This window comes from Artemia sp. Qi Xiang Cuo, chromosome 16, assembly GCF_049724085.1.
Source record: "Artemia sp. Qi Xiang Cuo chromosome 16, ASM4972408v1, whole genome shotgun sequence".
Classification (NCBI taxonomy): Eukaryota; Metazoa; Arthropoda; class Branchiopoda; order Anostraca; family Artemiidae; genus Artemia; species Artemia sp. Qi Xiang Cuo.
This window is the reverse complement of record NC_142809.1, coordinates 46,543,667-46,562,219: the sequence shown is the minus strand read 5'-3', so window position 1 is coordinate 46,562,219 and position 18,553 is coordinate 46,543,667. Positions and strand designations below refer to the sequence as shown.

At 33.5% G+C, this 18,553-nt stretch overlaps 1 protein-coding gene across 2 annotated transcripts in view; it reads left to right on the top strand.

Annotated features, from left to right (window-relative positions):
- Nucleotides 1–16,157, top strand: part of LOC148942964 (UBX domain-containing protein 4-like) — a 91,463-nt gene extending 75,306 nt beyond the window's left edge. For both annotated transcript variants that reach the window (XM_089102065.1, XM_089102064.1), the window contains exons 9-11: nucleotides 5,660–5,777; nucleotides 8,301–8,512; nucleotides 15,949–16,157. In XM_089102065.1, the coding sequence (XP_088958191.1) occupies nucleotides 5,660–5,777; nucleotides 8,301–8,512; nucleotides 15,949–16,081 (463 nt within the window). In that variant the 3' untranslated portion in view covers nucleotides 16,082–16,157. The remainder of the gene's footprint in view (nucleotides 1–5,659; nucleotides 5,778–8,300; nucleotides 8,513–15,948) is intronic.
- Nucleotides 16,158–18,553: the final 2,396 nt, after the last annotated feature.

Below are 18,553 nucleotides of genomic sequence, written 5' to 3'. Positions count from 1 at the left end.
GGGGGCGATTTCACCATTTCAACTTGCCTAATAAGGCAATTTAACTGTATTGCACTCTTTTATACGTTGCTTCGTTTTTATATATCATGATTTAAGGTTCAATATGACATCATTTATGGTTGTAATCTACCTTATATGGCGTCATGGTGTCATTTAAAACATGTACTTGACAATATTTCAGAAAATCAGGTAACAGAATCAATTAATCTTGTCATCAGTATTCAATATCGATTAGGAATATCATCTTTTATATGAAGATGTAGTTTTTTGTCGAAATTTGCTTTTGATTGCAGTGTTGTCTTGTTTTAATTACGCTAGACACTAAATATTGCAACTTCTACCGGTGAAACAATGGCGATTCCAATGGCATTTTCGACGTAACACCATTAAATTAGGTGTTGTCGTTTCCACACTGCCGTTCTTAAGACGAACAAATAAACTTTCAAATGGGGATAAATCCATTTATTTAGACAATAAATGGATTTATTGTTTATTTTTTTATAGACAATCACTGTCTAAATAAATGGATTTATCCCCATTTGAAAGTTTATTTGTTTGATTCCAATAGTGCAGTACTTGTTTCGATCTGACACCTTTTTTGAGGCTTTTCAGGCTAACTTTTGAAACTTCCACCATTTTCGCCATAAATGTTTACCATTAAGAATAATCGAAATAATAGATTCATTCCTGAATCAGCTTCGCGTGGCCCTGATAATTTTTGTTAACTTTATAGTTTTTTTCAAAAGGTGTTTTTAAATTCTTGGTTACTGTGTGCCGTGGTTCGTCCTTTACTAGGTTGCAGCCATTGCTGCAGCCAGGATTAAAAAATTGTATCTAAAGGAACGTTCTATGTAGGCAGAGCTTGGTATCTTCATCAGTTGTAAAAACCAGGGAAATTTGATGTTCAAAATGGTGATATCTTCCTGTAACACTAATTTTTCCATAACAAACTCCATATTTGGAGTTTGTTTACACTACATTTTGTTGGCTGGATTCATCTACAGAATATTGTATCTTTCAGCTTCCAGATCGAGTGTCCTATCTCTCCAACCAGTTCGAGATGTCTTTTCTTTCATAATTAAGAGAAGGATATACAGGAGTGTCGTATCTAGGGGGAGCCAGCATAAAAACAAGGAAAGTGGAGGGGGGAGTTTAAATTAATTATAGACTGTTGTACCACTAATTTCGTCAATACTGGGAATTATTTTACTCTATATTTTATTAGCCGAATACATCTGCGGGCTGCTGTTTCTTCCAGTTGCCAGAATGAGTCTCTGATAACTTAAACCAGGTTGAGATTTTGGTTCTTTCAGAATTTAGAGAATTGGATATACAAGAACATCGTATCTAGGGAAAGTTTCACCATACCTTAGGCAGTTCCAGCACTTGAGCCCACTCTAGCATTGTATGTAGGGAGAATATCCTGAGCATCCTCATCGAGGATGATAAACAAAGCATAATAAGCTATTAAAATTAGGGCCCACGTGATTGCTTTAACCTCTAGAATTGCAAATGCCATTACAAACGGAGATATAATTAAGGTGCATAATATGAAGAGATTTCCTATCAACCGCGACGAACTTAGACATAAAAGCCTTATGCGCTCTAATCCAAAGCTCTGTTGATTCGCATCATTTGGGTTGGCCGTTCTCCTCCTAATGCATGAATACCATGTGATTAATAGGAAAATGTGTAATATTAACACCACAATTAGTAGGATGACCCTTTCGGTAGGGGAAGGAAAAACTAAAAATAGTACATTGGCTATCAGCCCTAAGATGTACGCTATTGATAACCTGACTTGTTCTGTAAATAAATCTAGCATTTTTGGTATGTAAGTATAGAGAGAAACATGTACTTAATATTAGTTGTGTAAATAGCTTATTGTGGAGTTGATCACTCTTGAGATTTTATTCCCAGTCTTAGAAGATAAGTTAATTTGATTGCTTATTTAAAAGTCGAACGAAAATGTAATTGTATTTGTGGATAGTCAAATCCTTAAATGAAATATTGTGAAAAAATTAATGTCGCTTTTGTTTGGTATGACGTGTTTCTAGGCTTTACGATTTGGTTATTTGACTAATTGCAGCCAATTACTATGTGTTACATTGCCGATAAAAGTAGCTACTTGTACTATCAATTGCCACATGTTTTTCCTAACGATCTTGGTAGCTAAAAGTATTAGTGCACACCGCGGGAGAGGTGTGAAGACTAGCTGATTCTCCAATACAAATTACTGTGAAAAGCCTTTATGAAAAATGAGGATATCTAAAACTAAAAATGTTTTTTTAGTATGCGGGTGCAGATGTCTTCCTCCAGAGAAGTCTCCTTATTTCCGTTAAGGATATTCTTTTAGACTGTAATACACTTCTAAGGATAAGGATAAAGGATGCTTGTGACTTATGGTTCAGCTAAAAAGCTTTTCTGTTCCAAATTCTATCAATGGATTTAACGACGCGTTTTGACTACAAGCGTACTAGTGCCGGTACTGTGGGAGATGGGATTGGACCCAGGGCCTCGTGCCAAGGAGAGATCAATCCACTGCGCAACCACATATTTCAGACACATGGTATATTTCCGTTCTAAATTAATATACTATTACTGGGATTTGAACTTAACAACCTCCAGCATACTTTCCTGGTTTCATGGTTGCAGCAGAAGCTGTAACCTAATTAAAGCGAACCACAGCCCATAGTAACCAAAAATTAAAAAATGTGTTTGGAAAAAAGGTATCTAGTGAAAAAAATTGCCATCTAACACTGATTCAGGAATGGTAACTATTATTTCGGTTAGTCCTAAAAGTACAAGTTTATTGCGAAAAGAAATTTATGGTAATTTAAAAAAAGCCTGAAATCCCTTCAAAATGGCGTCAGATCAAAATGAAAAGTGTAACATTGGAATCATTATGGTCGAAAACGCTTTTAGGGGAAATTACAGCCCCCTCCTTGAACGACAAGGAAAATCACTTATTTTTACTGATCTGTCTCTTTTTTTTTTTTTTTTTTTTTTTTTTTTTCTTTTTTTTTCTATCAGAGCTAGGGGGTGACCAGAACATCATAGAGAGATGTGTAATAGCTTATTCGAACGGAAATTAAGTTTGCTAGTGCCATTTTTAAGTGAGCAAAAAGATTGGAGGGTAACTAGCCCCTCTCCCTAAAGACCCCCTTCCCCCAAAGTCGTCCAATCAAAAATTTGAGATAACAATATTGTTCAACATAGTTCAAAAGTCTAATATCTATGGTTTTGGTGATGATATGACCCTCCATAGTCCCTGGGGAAAGGGCAGTATCGGTATCGGGCGTATTGATATCACAGGTATCGGTATGGGCGCTTTGTTACTGGGCGTATTGGTATCGCAGGTCTCTTTGACAGATTTTTAATAGCTCATATAAAAGATATTGCTCTTATTTACATCTTTCCCATAAATTCCACCTCCAGCAAGTTTCAAATGGCACTGAAAACGGCACTTTTGGTGCCAGGTCTCAAATGGAAAAGCTGGGGCTAGTGGGCTACCAGAACTTTTTAGAGTGACGTTTAATGACTCATTTGAAAGCTATTGCTTATATCTACGTGACTTATTAATTATACCATCCGTAAGTGTGATATAGCACCAAAAACAGGAGTGTAATTTCGTCAAAATCTGGGGGGGGGGGGTAAAGGTGGACCAAACTTTCCCAGGACAAGTTAAAATGACAGTGAGAAAAGAAATTTAAGCCTTATAGTACCATAGATGCAAAGAAATACTGAAGAAAACTGACCCGTTTCTCTGAATTATGCAGGCTTATCTTAGTTTTTACAGGATTTTTGAACAAATGAAATTTCAGCCGGGGGGGATGGAAAACTGGGGGTATGTGTGTGTGTGTGGGGGGGGGGGCAAACTGGGGCCTGGAAGGGCAGTTGCACGGGGATGGATGGGTGTCTGAACTGCCCCCTCCTTGCCTTCCTCAAACGACGCCCCTGCTTTTCGTGTCACTTTTTACGTGGAAAAGCTTGGAAGTATAAAACGATATCATCATTGTAATAATTATTGTCCAAAACCCTTAACTAGAGGTTTGCAAGAACACTTCCCGTATGTTCCTCCTCCAAGCCCCCTTATTAACTACGCAATTAAGGTACAAACGCCAATATATCAAATTAGATTATTAGAGGCATGTTTCTGTTAGTACATCATTGGACTTAAAATAGAGTGTCTTGTGTCCCCTTCTAAATGATCATTTTCAGATATTTACTAAATAATGATGAAAAGTCTGTCAACTCAATGATGTCAACTCAATATGATGAGAAGTGATATGTTTCCTCTTTAGTATTAAAAAGCACTCCCAAGGGTCTTCATATAGAAAGCATGGTTGTAAAAGTTCGGGATATGTTCTTTCGAGTTCAGATTCTGAGTTAATGCGCCCCTTTTAAGGACTGAAAAAATGGAAGGGTGAACCACCAACAATTCATCGCCCAACATGCAATATGCCCCCGGCGTCTTAGTAGCCCTCACGGCAATCCATCAGAATTTCAAGCCAGCCAGTCTTATTAAAACGTTTTAGGGTCTGACAAATATGCCTTCAAGAGGGATAGGATTATTTCCTTGGGTACTTGGGTAAAGGCTCCAAAGTACCTCAATGGTTAAAATCTTCATTTTGCAGGGAGGTGGAAATGCTGGGTCTTGGTGAAGCGAGGTTCATACTGTGAAAGTATTTTAAAATGTTTGTGATTGGGGAATTCAAAGTGAGGCTTTTAAACCAGTTCTCTCTCCAATTACTCCTATCTACAAATTTGTAAGTTTAAACGAGTTGTTCTTGTTTTAACTCACGATAGTGCGGGAACTGTTTAGTAAGAGTTCCTAAATGAGAAAATGCAATCATTAAATACCATAACATCAAAGTGTCAAAATTTAAACGCAATACGAAAACATGTCACGAATAGCATTCGATATTGGGAACGGATGGTCGTACAAAACTGAGAGATTGTTCAGTTAGTCGGTGATTGTAAATTTAAATGCCATTTTTAATACACAAAGCCGATCCACTAATTGTGGCGCTTCAGCACCCCATATGCCCAGGGACACCCATAAATGATTTGATTTTAGTAATTACAGACCATGAAGATCGTGATCCGAATATCAAAACACACTAAATTAATATTTCTCAATTGGTGATTGGTATGCTCATTAAGTCGGAATTTCTGGATTTTTGAACTTTTCGAGTTCAAGTGTGAGCTTAATATTGCAATATCAACATCTTAAATGAAAAAAATCTTTAATAAATGTTTTGAAAATGATTTTAACGCCCGGTTGGAATCCTAACCAAGGAATGATTATCAATGTTTATGATTGGAGAGGTCAAAGTGAGTATCTTGAGAACGTCCCCCTTGAAACTTGCTTCTGATACTTTGCACATATATTGATGCTGTACCTGTTTCATATTATGATCATTCAAGGAATTTATTGAGCTTAATGTTGTTTTTATTTATTCTGCCTATATATGTTTATTTGTTTTATTTTTACTTTATTTATATGGTAGGTCTATTTTTTTTATTTTTTATTTTTATTTTGCCAATTTGATTTGATCAAAATCTTACCAACTCGTAATTCTTTACTTAAGTTACAATTATTTACCAATAAAAGTTTACTATTTATTTATTGCTTTATTGATGTTCTTTTTTCCAGTGATTTCCGTCTTCTAACAACGTACCCACGCAGAGAATTTGGTAACGATGATAGAACTTGCACATTCCAAGAACTACAGCTTGCACCATCTGCGTGTATTCTAGTCATTCCTTCGACCGTAAGTAAATTTATGATGCTTTCTATGACGGTAAAGCTTGGTTTGGACAAGCAGCAAAATCTCCTTTCGGCATTATGATTGCATGTTCCACGACAAGGCCCTATCCAGGGGGGGGGGGGGGGTACCGGGTTGAAAACCCTCCCCCCTGAAATTTTTATCCGATCCGTAAAAAAGCAACAAAAATGCATCTAAAGTAGTTTTTGATGCGTTTGTAAAGATTTTTTTAACTCCCCCCTCCCTGAACAGAATCCTGGATATGCTCTTGTTCTACGATCCTCTCACTCGAAATGGAAGAGCCGGAAAACGTTTAGCGATGGACTTCATATTGTGACGTCACTTACTTCGCTTTCCCTTCGTAAAATGTACTATCTCCTATCAGAAGCTTGCGTAAAGTTCCAAGGATCGTGAAAATGAAATTGAATTGTTTGAATTGGTTAAGTGGAAACTTGCACAACCATATATGTGTTCGAAATTAGAAAAAAAATAATCAAGAATCAAATTTAATATGAAAAAAAAAAAACTTCAACATGTTGTTATGGAATTTTTGGTTGTAGCGGGCGCTAAATTTAAAAAAAACAACGTGGGTAAAAATAAAAAATTCAGCTAAAAATATGACATCAAAAAGCTCAAAATGATGTAGCTTTCCTTTGAAGGTGTATTAATTAACGTATTGAATTAACGTATTGCTAATATTCGGCTTTTTGAATTTCTACTGACCAAAGGTGTTGTCAAATTTCACTAATTGGTTTTACTTATTCATTTTTACAGTTCAAAGTAACAACTCCGGCAAAAAATTTTGAAACAGCCAAAAGCAAAATCTTAAAAATTCGTGAAATCTATAGGTGTGAGTAGACCTAACATAGGTCTGCGGGGGTGGAAGTGGTGTTTTGGGGTGGAAGTGCGTGCTCTTATTTTGATGTTCATGGTACTTTAAGGGTATAAAAATATATATCGGTATAAAAATATATAAGGGTATAAAAAATATAAGGGTATAAAAATATTTATCTGACTTAAAATATATATCGCAGTTTTTCCGGGACGCAGCACGTCAGTGATAATAGTGATGTATAACTATCATATTATTATGATAAATTTGTTTTCCATCTAAGGATTTTTATCAATATTTGGATATAAATTTGTATATGTTATTTCCTTCAGTCGCTGATAACAGTTTAATTATCATAAATGAAGAAATACAGTCCCAAAGCCAGGCAATAGGAAAGTAGTACACATTGGCAGATCAAAACGTGGAATAAATTTAAAGTATCTTATATTAAAACAAGTATTTACCAAATATCTTAGCTGAAAGGGTCTGGGTAATAAATTTAAATACGTTGTTAAACCACACGGCCATACATAACATTAAGTAAAAAACAAAACAAAAAATAATAAAAAACCAAAAATGAATGTGATCTTTAGTTAGTTGAAAAAAGTGAAAAGAGAAAACAGATATTTTGGCAAGGACCTCCGGCAAGCCGTCCTCAGTGTTAAAGCTAACCTTTGAAAGTTTCCGTGTTCAGATTGGTGGAGGATCTTACCGAAGTATCTCCTTTGTCTTTTCGATTTTTCCAACTGCTTGAAAATCATCCTCTTTTCTTGTTTTCTTTATTTCATTTTCTTTATTTATTTTATTCTATCTCGTCAAAAAGAAGATTAAATATCCCAAGATGATATATTACTCCTTTGCTCATCGCTAATTGCTCAATTTTACTTTGAGGAATGTGAGAATATGAAGTAAAGATGAGTATAAAATTTAATAGAAAGGTGGGAATCTTAAAGTATAATAATTTACTTTTTGTGTTTGGACATACCTGATTTTGATGTCGTACCTATTACATTTTCTCTCCTAATTTTTTTTTTAGCTACAATCCCAATTCAATGCTGAAGACCGACACTATATGAATTATCAATTGTTTTACATTTGCAAATTTATTTTATGTGTTTTTTATTGTTTCGGTTACTGCGGGCTGTTGCTCCCCTTGTATTATGTCGCTGCTATTGCTACAACTACAGTTATATTTTGGTTCCACTTTACCAAGATATATTGATGTGATTCTCCTTAACGCTTAGAGTTTATTGTCGAACTGGCTGTGTAGTAAATCCATTGGGAGGCGGAAAAAACTCCCGGTCAGAGGCAGGCTGAGTTCTTTAAAGACATTCATGTAAGAAGTTGGAATGACTAGTCTTTTGTCTGTTAAATGTATTTCGTTTATATTTGGATAGGAAAAGGACTGTAAGTCCATTTTAGATATTTTCAACAACGACTATAATTTGATTATATTTTGAATATAATTTTATTATATTCGATTATAATTTGAATATGGTTATCTATAGTGATTATTCTATGTTGAGTTTGATTGGCTGATTGTATGTCAAGTCGTCCTGATAGAGCATTCGAAATAATGAGTTATAATCCAAAAGTATTGTCCATCAGCATTTCAGTTGAGGAATTTCTAATATATTTTTTCTCATAAAAGAATTTTTGAGAGTGACAATTTCATATTCATCATTGCTATATTTCAGGAAGTCACTCGGCATGGTGGTGATGGCATGATATCCTCTCTTGTTCAAATGCTGACTGCTCATTTAATCACTTTATTTGGCTATGTTCGCTTGTTCATATTCGGAACCGCCCTCCCTCCAGCTGCAGCAACTGAAAATCAAGGACCGCGCCAAAGGGATAATTCAACTCCATTGAATCGAAATGATGAAAATAGTGACGTGACTTCTTCAAGGTGAGCTAAAATTTACAAATTTGGCCACTTCTTTTCAGGCTTTTTAATCATATAAGTTTTTAGACATTAGTGTGTCTGTTATGAAAGTTGTTGTATGTTATCTGTACTGAGACAGGGTTGTACAGTATAATAATTCATTCGTGAAGAACTACCTACACAGTATGTTTTTTAACGTATTAAATCATAGCTTGCGATGATTTAACACTTAAATTAAGTTCAAGTTTAAATTATCATGGTATGGATAGATGAGCGAGGAGCGGAAGGAGAATGAATAGAGATTTGAAAATAGGGTTGTGGAGTCGTGAAGTCGGAACCGGAATTTTGGTAAATTGCTGATGAATGGAGTAGGAGTTGGAGTTGGTATATTGAAAATGTCTGGAGTTTAATCAGTTATGACTTATAAGCGACTCCACAGCCCTGCTTGAAAAGTAGGTCCGAACGTTAGTAAAAAAAATGTCACATTCAAAAACAATATATTCCGTGATCCTTGATGATCAATTACCAAATCTTGAAACAATTACCAATATTTTTATCGAACAGTTGGAAATTTTTCTCTTTTTTAGCTCGGGATTGTTCGAAATGTTTTGAATTTCGAGATCAAACAGTTTGAATGATCATATGATAAATCATTTACAAAATCTTGAAACAATTATGATGATCATTTACCAAATCTTGAAACAATAACCAATATTTTTATCGAACTGTTGGAAATTTTTCTCTTTTTCAACTCGGGACAGTTTGAAATTATTCCTGACACAGTTTGAAATTATTCCTGAATAATAACACATTGAAGACTGAATCTTTTAATATTATTTTTAATTCGGAGTTAGGTAATGTACCTGTTGCTGTTACCAATTTTTTGGTATCAAGTTGCTGGTTCTATTTTCTACCATTTTACCTCAAGAATATCGTTCATGCCAATTCATCTTACATATCAAACAGTTCGTGGTTACGAACTGTAAGTAAGGAGTGGCTTGGCTCAATAGTAACCGAAACTCTAAAAAGCGGAATTTGAATATCAGTAGATACATCAGAAGAATCAGCTTATTCTGATTCCAAATATATAATGATTCCAAATAAAATTCTTCAAGTTCAGTGATACCCATCAAAGACTACGAGCCTGAGAAAATTTGACTGCTTTTTGAAATAGGGGGGGAAACATCCCTAAAAATTAAAGGAGTCTTAATGAAAATCACACCGTCAGATTCGGCGTACCAGAGAACCCTACTGTAGAAGTTTCAAGCTCATATCTGCGAAAAAGCGGAATTTTGTGTTTTTGCCAGAAGACAGATCACGGATTCGTGTTTATTTAAATTTTTTTCCCCTTGGGCTATTGTATTGATATAATGGTTCTAGAAGATCGGGAGAGGTTGCATTCGAACAGAAATTAAAAGTTCTAATGCCTTTCTCAAGTGACCAAAAAGACTGGAGGGCACCTGGACCCCCTCCCACGCCCATTTTTACCCCATAATTATCTGCTCGAAATTCTGAGATAGCCATTTTATTGATTATAGTTGAAAGATCAAATAATTATATCTTTTGGTGTAAAATGACCCCCCTCCCAGTCCGTGGGGAGAAGCCTGTAAGCTATGAAATTCGCCCATCGTTTACGTATAGAATTTGTTATTGGTATTACACAGACATTTTGTTTTGGGGGAGGGAGTGCTTAGGGTTGATTTCTATAGAGAGAATCTTCCCTGGGGAGGGAATTTCTGGGGGTGGTGGTGGTTAATATTCCAGGGGAAATTTTAAATTGGAGAGATTTGACAGAACTATTATACGAAATTCTTTTTAATTGTTTCACATTCTCTTGGCCAAATTTTTGATGTGGAGATCTTCCAGTGGAATTATCCAGGGCCCTTTTCCCGCGTTGATTTCCGAGAAATAACTTCCGTGGAAGGGGGCATTTTTGGAGTGATCAGGAAACCGATTAGAGATTAAAGTTTTATTCAAATATTTTGGATGCTAAGGAAATTTTGTTGGCTGAATCGTCAGCAAGCAATTGTAAAGGAAGGGGGGGGTTCTCAACAAGGATGGAACTGTCTGGAGGGAATTTGATGGGGGGGGGGGGGATTTTACGTTGGATGAAATTTCCAAGGAGGAGTTTTCCATGAGGGGGAGGGGTATATTTCATAGAAGGAGAGCCAGATTTAACGGCATTATTTGAGCAATGAACAGAAATTATTTCATATATGAAAGGTTGCCCCATCCTCAGTTCCTTGCTCTTTACGCTAAAATTTGACTGTTTGTCCCAATTTTTCAAGAGCGTCTATTGAAACACTGGGACAGTTTAATTAGAATAAGAAGCTTTTTAAAAGTGCTAGCAGCTTTAGTGTAAAGAGCAAGGTATTGAGGAGGGGGCAGATACACGGAATAAATCTACCAAAATTAATATGCAAATTTGTTTTAATTTTTTATGTACGGTGAGCCAAATTCGAACCCCCATTTTTTGAAAAATGTTCAGAAATTAAATAAAAAAACAATTATTTTAACTGAAAATAAGGAGTGACATTAAAACTTAAAACGAACAAAAATTATTCCGTATATGAGAGGGGCTGTCCCCTCCTCAACGCTTCGCTCTTTACGATGAAGTTTATTGTTTAAAAAAATAGAGTTGTGAGAAAGAGTCTAACTTTAGCGTAAAGAGCGAGGCTTTCAGGAAGGGACAGACCCTTATATAAACGGAATAATTTCTATTCGTTTTAAGTTTTAATGTCGCTCCTTACTTTCAGTCAAAGAAACTTGTTTTTTTTTAAAATTTAATTAAAAAAGAAGAAGAGGGGTTAACAGCATGAATAATAAAGAAGGGAAAAAGAAATAATAGAAAAAAGGAAAAACACTTGAAAAATATAGAAACAAATAAACACAAATTAACATAAAATAAAAATTAGAAGGACCAGAACCATTCAGGTTGGATTTATTTGTTCGATTTTGTTATTGGCATTACGCCAGAAAACAAGAGAACCAATCAAGTTTTAAAAAAAGGTTTACAGATAAAACAAATCAAGTGTTTTTTAAAGAAGAAGAAGGGTAACAGCAATGATAACTTCTTCTGCTTTCTTAGAGTTCACCACAAAAGGTTATATATATTATAGCAGTTTAGGAGAGGTCCTTGCCGAAGTACCTTTTTTTTGTTATTTTTCGCTTCGTTTCGTCCGCGGGCTGAGAATCACCCTTGTTTCCTGGTTATTTTTTAATTAAACTTTCTCGTTTTTTGTTCAACGTCATGTGTAGCCAGTGTGGTCTTAATACGGATTTATTTCGAAAGGTGGCCGGAAAACCCTCGAAAAGGGGTCAGATCGAAATAAAAACTGCACCACTGGAATTGCCTTAGTCGAAAACTTCATTCAGGGTAGTTGCAGCCCCCCACCTTGATATATATATATATATATATATATATATATATATATATATATATATATATATATATATATATATATATATATATATATATATATATATATATATATATATATATATATATATATATATATATATATATATATATATATATATATATATATATATATATATATATATATATATATATATATATATATATATATATATATATATATATATATATATATATATATATAAACTTAGAGTTACGAGACTCTCTGGGGTTATCCTAATATAGCCCTTCTTATACTAGCTATATATATAGTTATATATATATAGTTATAGTTATATATATATATATAGTTATAGTTATATATATTTATATATATATATATATATATATATATATATATATATATATATATATATATATATATATATATATATATATATATATATATATATATATATATATATATATATATTATGTTTAAGAGGTAATTACTTGGCAAAAAAAAAAAAAAAAAAAAAAAAAAAAAAAAAAAAAAAAAAAAAAACTGTCGTCCTAATCCAGCAATTGAGACAAATGTGCACTTGAACGAGGCTCTCACCTTACACATCCATCCAACTACCTAGGACCAAACAGTATACCCAAACCATCACCCAAATAGAAAAGTCCAAATCCATGCAAAGTTGTCATCAGTAAATGTACGTCGTTGTAAAATTACTCACAAAAGCACCTTAAATATAGCAAAATATTTCCAAGTAAAACCTTCCATTTAGGGCTCATCAGAAGAATACCACCGGCCTTAACGGGTTTCGAGGCTTTACATTCTTTACCCAGCACGGTGGCGCCTCTACCATAAGATCTATATGGTAACCCTATGTCAGGTCAAACCTGTGAAATACATGCATAATAGTCAAGCCATCAAAAAATACATACAAAAAGTGTTTCAATGTTTCCATAATCAAATCCCAGAGGTCACTGAAAGAGACCATTCTGGAACAAATGAAGACACGTCCAGATGTGTCTTTTATTGGTATCGGAACCAATTACCAATTTAAAGATCCTCATGCTTGTTTGAAACCCCTAGAAACTCAAACTGAGAGAAATTATATTAAAATATCATTCATTATTTCTTTATAATTTTTTGTATATTTACTTAAGAGTTAATGATACATTAAGCTAAATTTTTTTAATTGCCAACTAATTTTTTTGGCTGAAAAAACTCTTAAGATCAGTTTTTTGCTCAGCTTTTTACATCTATTTTTAAAATCTGTGTAATTACTACATATTTTTGCATACCTAAATAATTGGGAATAATAAGCCGAATAAGTAATATTTGAATGTATATTACTTTCAAGATATGGAAAATTAATTACTTCAAAATTAAAATCATCCGTTTTATTATATAATTTAAAAACTAATTTATTATTATTTGAAATATTAATATTTAAATCTAAGAAATGGTCGGAGTGTCCCATCCCATAGCTAGGCTCAAGAATTAACTCTTGTGGATAAATATTTTTTGAAATATCAATAAACTCTGCACAATTTATTACCAAGAGATCGTCCAGATATCTTTTATTATTTGAAAGGTTATATTTTATGTTGCTTGGGCTATTTTTATTTATCATATATTCATATTGTAATATATATATATATATATATATATATATATATATATATATATATATATATATATATAAACTTAGAGTTACGAACTCTCTGGTATTATCCTAATATTGCCCTTCTTATACTAGCTTTTGATTTTTAAACAGGAATTCATGAAAACGGATCAGATTTTAAAACGATTTCGCCAATAGTAAAGTTGTTATCTCTTATCCTATATAGTTTTTAAAATATTAAGATATTACTGTTTTTGGTTAAAATTCAGTACACCTTATTATTTTTTTTTCTCATCAAGCCTGTAACACTCCAAATATCGAAACTTGTACGGTCTCTCCTATCATTTCCAATATTTTTTACAAGTCATATATTTTATGTTTTTTTTTTGTTTTTTTTTTCTCCTACCAACATTAAAAAAAAATATATAGAAAGTTTAGATAAAAAATGCAGATAAAGCATGGTAGAATTGTTGGCACCGGAATATTGATGTCCGAGGATTCGATTAAAAATGAGTCTTTTAACACCCTCGTACATGTGTGTCCTGAAGTGTCCTTTTTATTTTTCTTGCTTTTTCTTTTTTCTTTTTTTTTCTTTTCCTTTTTTTGCCTACCTTCATTTTTGAACATGGTACAAAATTATGATAAATACTTATAATTTAAAAAGTTACCAAAAAATTACTGCCATCTTCTTCAAAGCAGTAAATTACAAGGCCGTACCCAAGATTTTTTTTTTTTGGAGGAGGTTTTACTAAAAAAACATTTTCGGGGGGGGGGTTACACAAAAGAAAACCCAAAAACCGCGTATAAAATTTGTTTATATCCATTTTGTTACGTTTTTACGAGTCAGACAAGAATTTCGGGGGGGGGGGGGGTCAAACCCCCTAACCCCTCCCCCAGGATACGGCGTTGGTAAATTAGTTATCATAAAGCAGTAAAAGTGATTTCCACATTTATGAAAAAATAATCAAGTGACATAAGAGGTCAAGTGCAAACAAAATATACTAATTACTTCAATATAATATACTCGACCAACAGGTTATAATTGTCAAGTAATTACACAGGTAATTATTGGCATTGCAATTACACAGTTTACAGATATTTGTCTGCTTTCTATTCCTCTATTTTTATTATTTTATATCGCATTTTGTTATGGACAAGACAAAGAAATTTATTAACATATAAATGCTCACATCGTCTTTCAACATCATTGGGGGAACCCACTGGATTGTATATGATGGTTGTTTCTGTCCGTATATACTAATGTATATTCACACTTCACCTTTAAATCAAAAATCACATAATAGAAAAAAAATTTAAATCATTAACAACTTCCCACAAGGTAACTTTTCAACATACTCTTTAAATGGTTAACATTATCTGTTCAGAGTTGCCACCGCAGTCAGTTCCGAAAGTGCTACAGTTTTCCATGTTTGCGTGCTACACTACGATTTTCGGTGCTATTGTCAAAAAATTGACTGTAATAGAGCTAAAATAGCCCTTTCGCGTAGCAACCCTGAGCACGTGCTGAGCCTCAGACACTATCTGCGAAAAATGCCTAGTTTCATAATGATGATAGAAAGAGTTAGACCTGAAAATTTACCAAAAGCACTCCGGTGAATAACGATTTATATATTGATAACCAAAAATGCAAACAAAATGCATTTTAGTACTAATAGTATTACGTATTAGTACTGTATTATATTGCATAGCATTATACTTTATTTTGTATTGTATTTTGATAATTTATCGTTGTATCTTTTGCGGTAAACTAAATTTTGCTACAGTATAAAATAAAAACTCTTTGGTATCCCATACCGGTGTATCGACATGTTTTTTTCTTCTGGGGTCCCTCTTAGGGTCCTAATAAATAAGACTAACCAACTTATCAACTTCAAGTCACCTGAAGCCAGCATGCCTATTGTGGCTTCTACTATCTTTAAACCGTGCAAAAAAGAATAACTTGACATTTAAAAACAGGGAACTCAATTGCTCTCTTCAGATCGAAAACACTTCTAACCTTCATTCAAAATTTCTTGCCGAAATGACAATTTGCGTTGTCATCCTTCCCAGCTCTCTAGTTACGCTATAACTTCAATGTCATCTGTATTTTTCTTGTTCTCTAAACTTTTCATTGCGCCTGAGTCGAATATAAATTGAATATATTTACACTTTTATCTGTTCTATCGATTATCTGTTTATCTTGTATCTATTTATTTTTCTATATTTTTGAATGTTTTTCCTTTTTTCTATTTTTTTTCTTCTTCATTATAATTGTTGTTATCCCTTTTTTTAACCTGTTACCCTTTCATTGGTGTTCGTTGAAGGAATACTGATTCAGTTCCCGCAGTTGATCAAATTAGTTCAGGCACTGAATAACTACAATTTTGTTCCTATTTTGCCTGCTTTTGAAACTACTAACAACAAAGCTCTGAGATAAACATATGTTGATATATTTTTCCTTTTAGCGGTGTTCGTCGAAGGAATACCGATTCAGGGAGCACAAGCAGGCGTGAAGGCAATGTACATCGTTTTGTCAATCGACAAGATGAAGATGATGAAAATAATACGTGGAACGGGAATTCCACGCAGCAAATGTAAATTTCTTTTTTAGGGTTAATCTGTTTTTGCTTAAATACTGAGTTGTCAAGTTGACTTATTAAATGTTTTAAACGGCTTTAATTTTGGTCGTTGGTTATTTTTTTTTTTTTTTTTTTTTTTTTTTTTTAGGAAAGATCGTTGACTATATACTAATGTAGGATTATTTTGTCTGCTTTTTTTGTTCTGGGAGATTGGAGGTACAAAGCATGTCTGAATCTCAACCAATCATCTCTAATATAGGAGTATCTTAATTTAATTTTTGATTGAAGCTCAGGCATGAATTGTAGATTTGAATGTACTAAGATATAAAAAATGAAAACATTTTTGCCCCCTTTTAGGTTTATTTATTCCTGAAAACTGAGGTCTTCTACAATTTTATTTTGGTTTTTTTACAACTATTAACATCTTTTTCATAGCGTAAATTCTCTTCTTTATTGCAACACCGAATTGTGAAGAGAAACAAGCGGAAACGTGTCCTATATATACAAGAATTCGACCCGAAGGACTTTACCGCACAAATATAATTAATTATTTCATCAATCAAACGGGTGGTGCAAGTATTACAACTGTTCGACAAATGTAGGCTAGTGGGAATATGTCAAAAAGTAAGAAAAATATGTTTTTTGAATCCGATGAAAAAAAGATTCTATTGAAATGTCAATAGTCAACTCAATGGATAAATACAATAAAATAGAATAGCTGGTAATTATTGAATAATTCACATAAATGACCAACAAATAGATTGAAGATTCCACTCGATGCCCCTTTTTATGCTCTTTTCGAATATGATAGTCATTTTTGGCGCAAATTCAATCCAATCCCTTTACGGACCCTCAAGGATGATACATTTTTCTCTTATTTTAGATACGGCTTATCTGTCAGCGTCACTCTTGTTAAAACCAGTTTATCCAGAAATTGAATCGACAGTGACAAATTCAAGAATCAATAAACACATGGGAAATACATAATATGGGTCTGGGCTATATATATGGGCAAGGTTAGAATGGTTAGGTTAGGTTCACTTAGGTTAAAATTGAATTTACCCCAAAAAAGGAATTTATTGGAATGTTCACTTTGTTCCTAGGTTTTAGTTAGGTTTTAGTTTGTTCCTTTAGTTTTTTTAACTGAAAGTAAGGAGCGACATTAAAACTTAAAACGAACAGAAATTATTCCGTATATGAAAGGGGCTGTCCCCTCCTCAACTCCTCGCTCTTTACGCTAAAGTTTGACTCTGTCTCGCAACTTTTAATTTTTAAAACAATAAAAACCTTTAGCGTAAAGAGCGAGCCGTTGAGGAGGGGACAGCCCCTTTCATATAAGGAATAATTTCTGTTCGTTTTAAGTTTTAATGTCGCTCCTTACTTTCAGTTAAAAAAACTTGTTTTTTTTTATTTAATTTCTGATCGTTTTTTAGTTAATGCAGCTTTTATATTGGCTTACCGTCACTGAATAAGTAAAACAAAATTTGCATATTAATTTTACTTTTCTTGTGCTAAATGGCTTTCCAAGAAACCAAAACCAATACTTTACAGAACTACCAATACAGAAATTATTCCGTATATGAAAGGGGCTGTCCCCTCCTCAACGCCTCGCTCTTAACGCTAAATTTTTTTATTGTTTAAAAAATAGAGTTGTGAGAAAGTCAAACTTTAGCGTAAAGAGCGAGGCGTTGAGGAGGGGACAGCCCCTTTCATATACGGAATAATTTCTGTCCGTTTTAAGTTTTAACGTCGTTCCTTACTTTCAGTTAAAAAAACTTGTTTTTTTTTATTTAATTTTTGAACGTTTTTGAATTAGTACAGGTTTTGATTTTGGCTCACCGTACATGAATAATTACAACAAAATTTTCATATTAATTATGCTTTTATTAGGATAAATGGCTTTCTCGAAACTTGTTCAATTTTATTTACGAACGTTTTTATTAGCAATAAATATACGTAACTTACGAATTAACTTACGTAACGAACTTCTATATTCATATATTCTTAATACGTATATTAGGGAATTCGCCCCCTAGTCAATACCTTGCTCTTTAAGCTAAATTTTGAATTTTGTTCTTTAAAAATGACCCTTAATCACAAAGGCCGTTAATTAGAATAAATAGCTCTTATGAAAGTACTAGAACATCTTTGGCTTAAAGAGGGAGGTATTGACTAGGGGGTGAACCCAATCATATGCGTAATATTTTCTGTTCGTTTTAAGTTGTGATGTTGCTCCTTACTTTCAGTTGAAAAACTTATTTTTTTTATATTTAATTTCTGGTCTTTTTTTTTAAAGAATGCTGGGGAATCTGGCGCCCCCTTCATAGCAAAGTCCCTTCCCCCATGAAAATTCCTTCATGGAAAGATCCTCCCACATAACCCCCAACCCAACCCCCTCCCCCCACTACCATAAAAAATCCCCCTGAAAACGTCTTTATGCTTCCCAATAACCAATACCATATGTTAACATTGGGTAAAGTTCATAACTGTC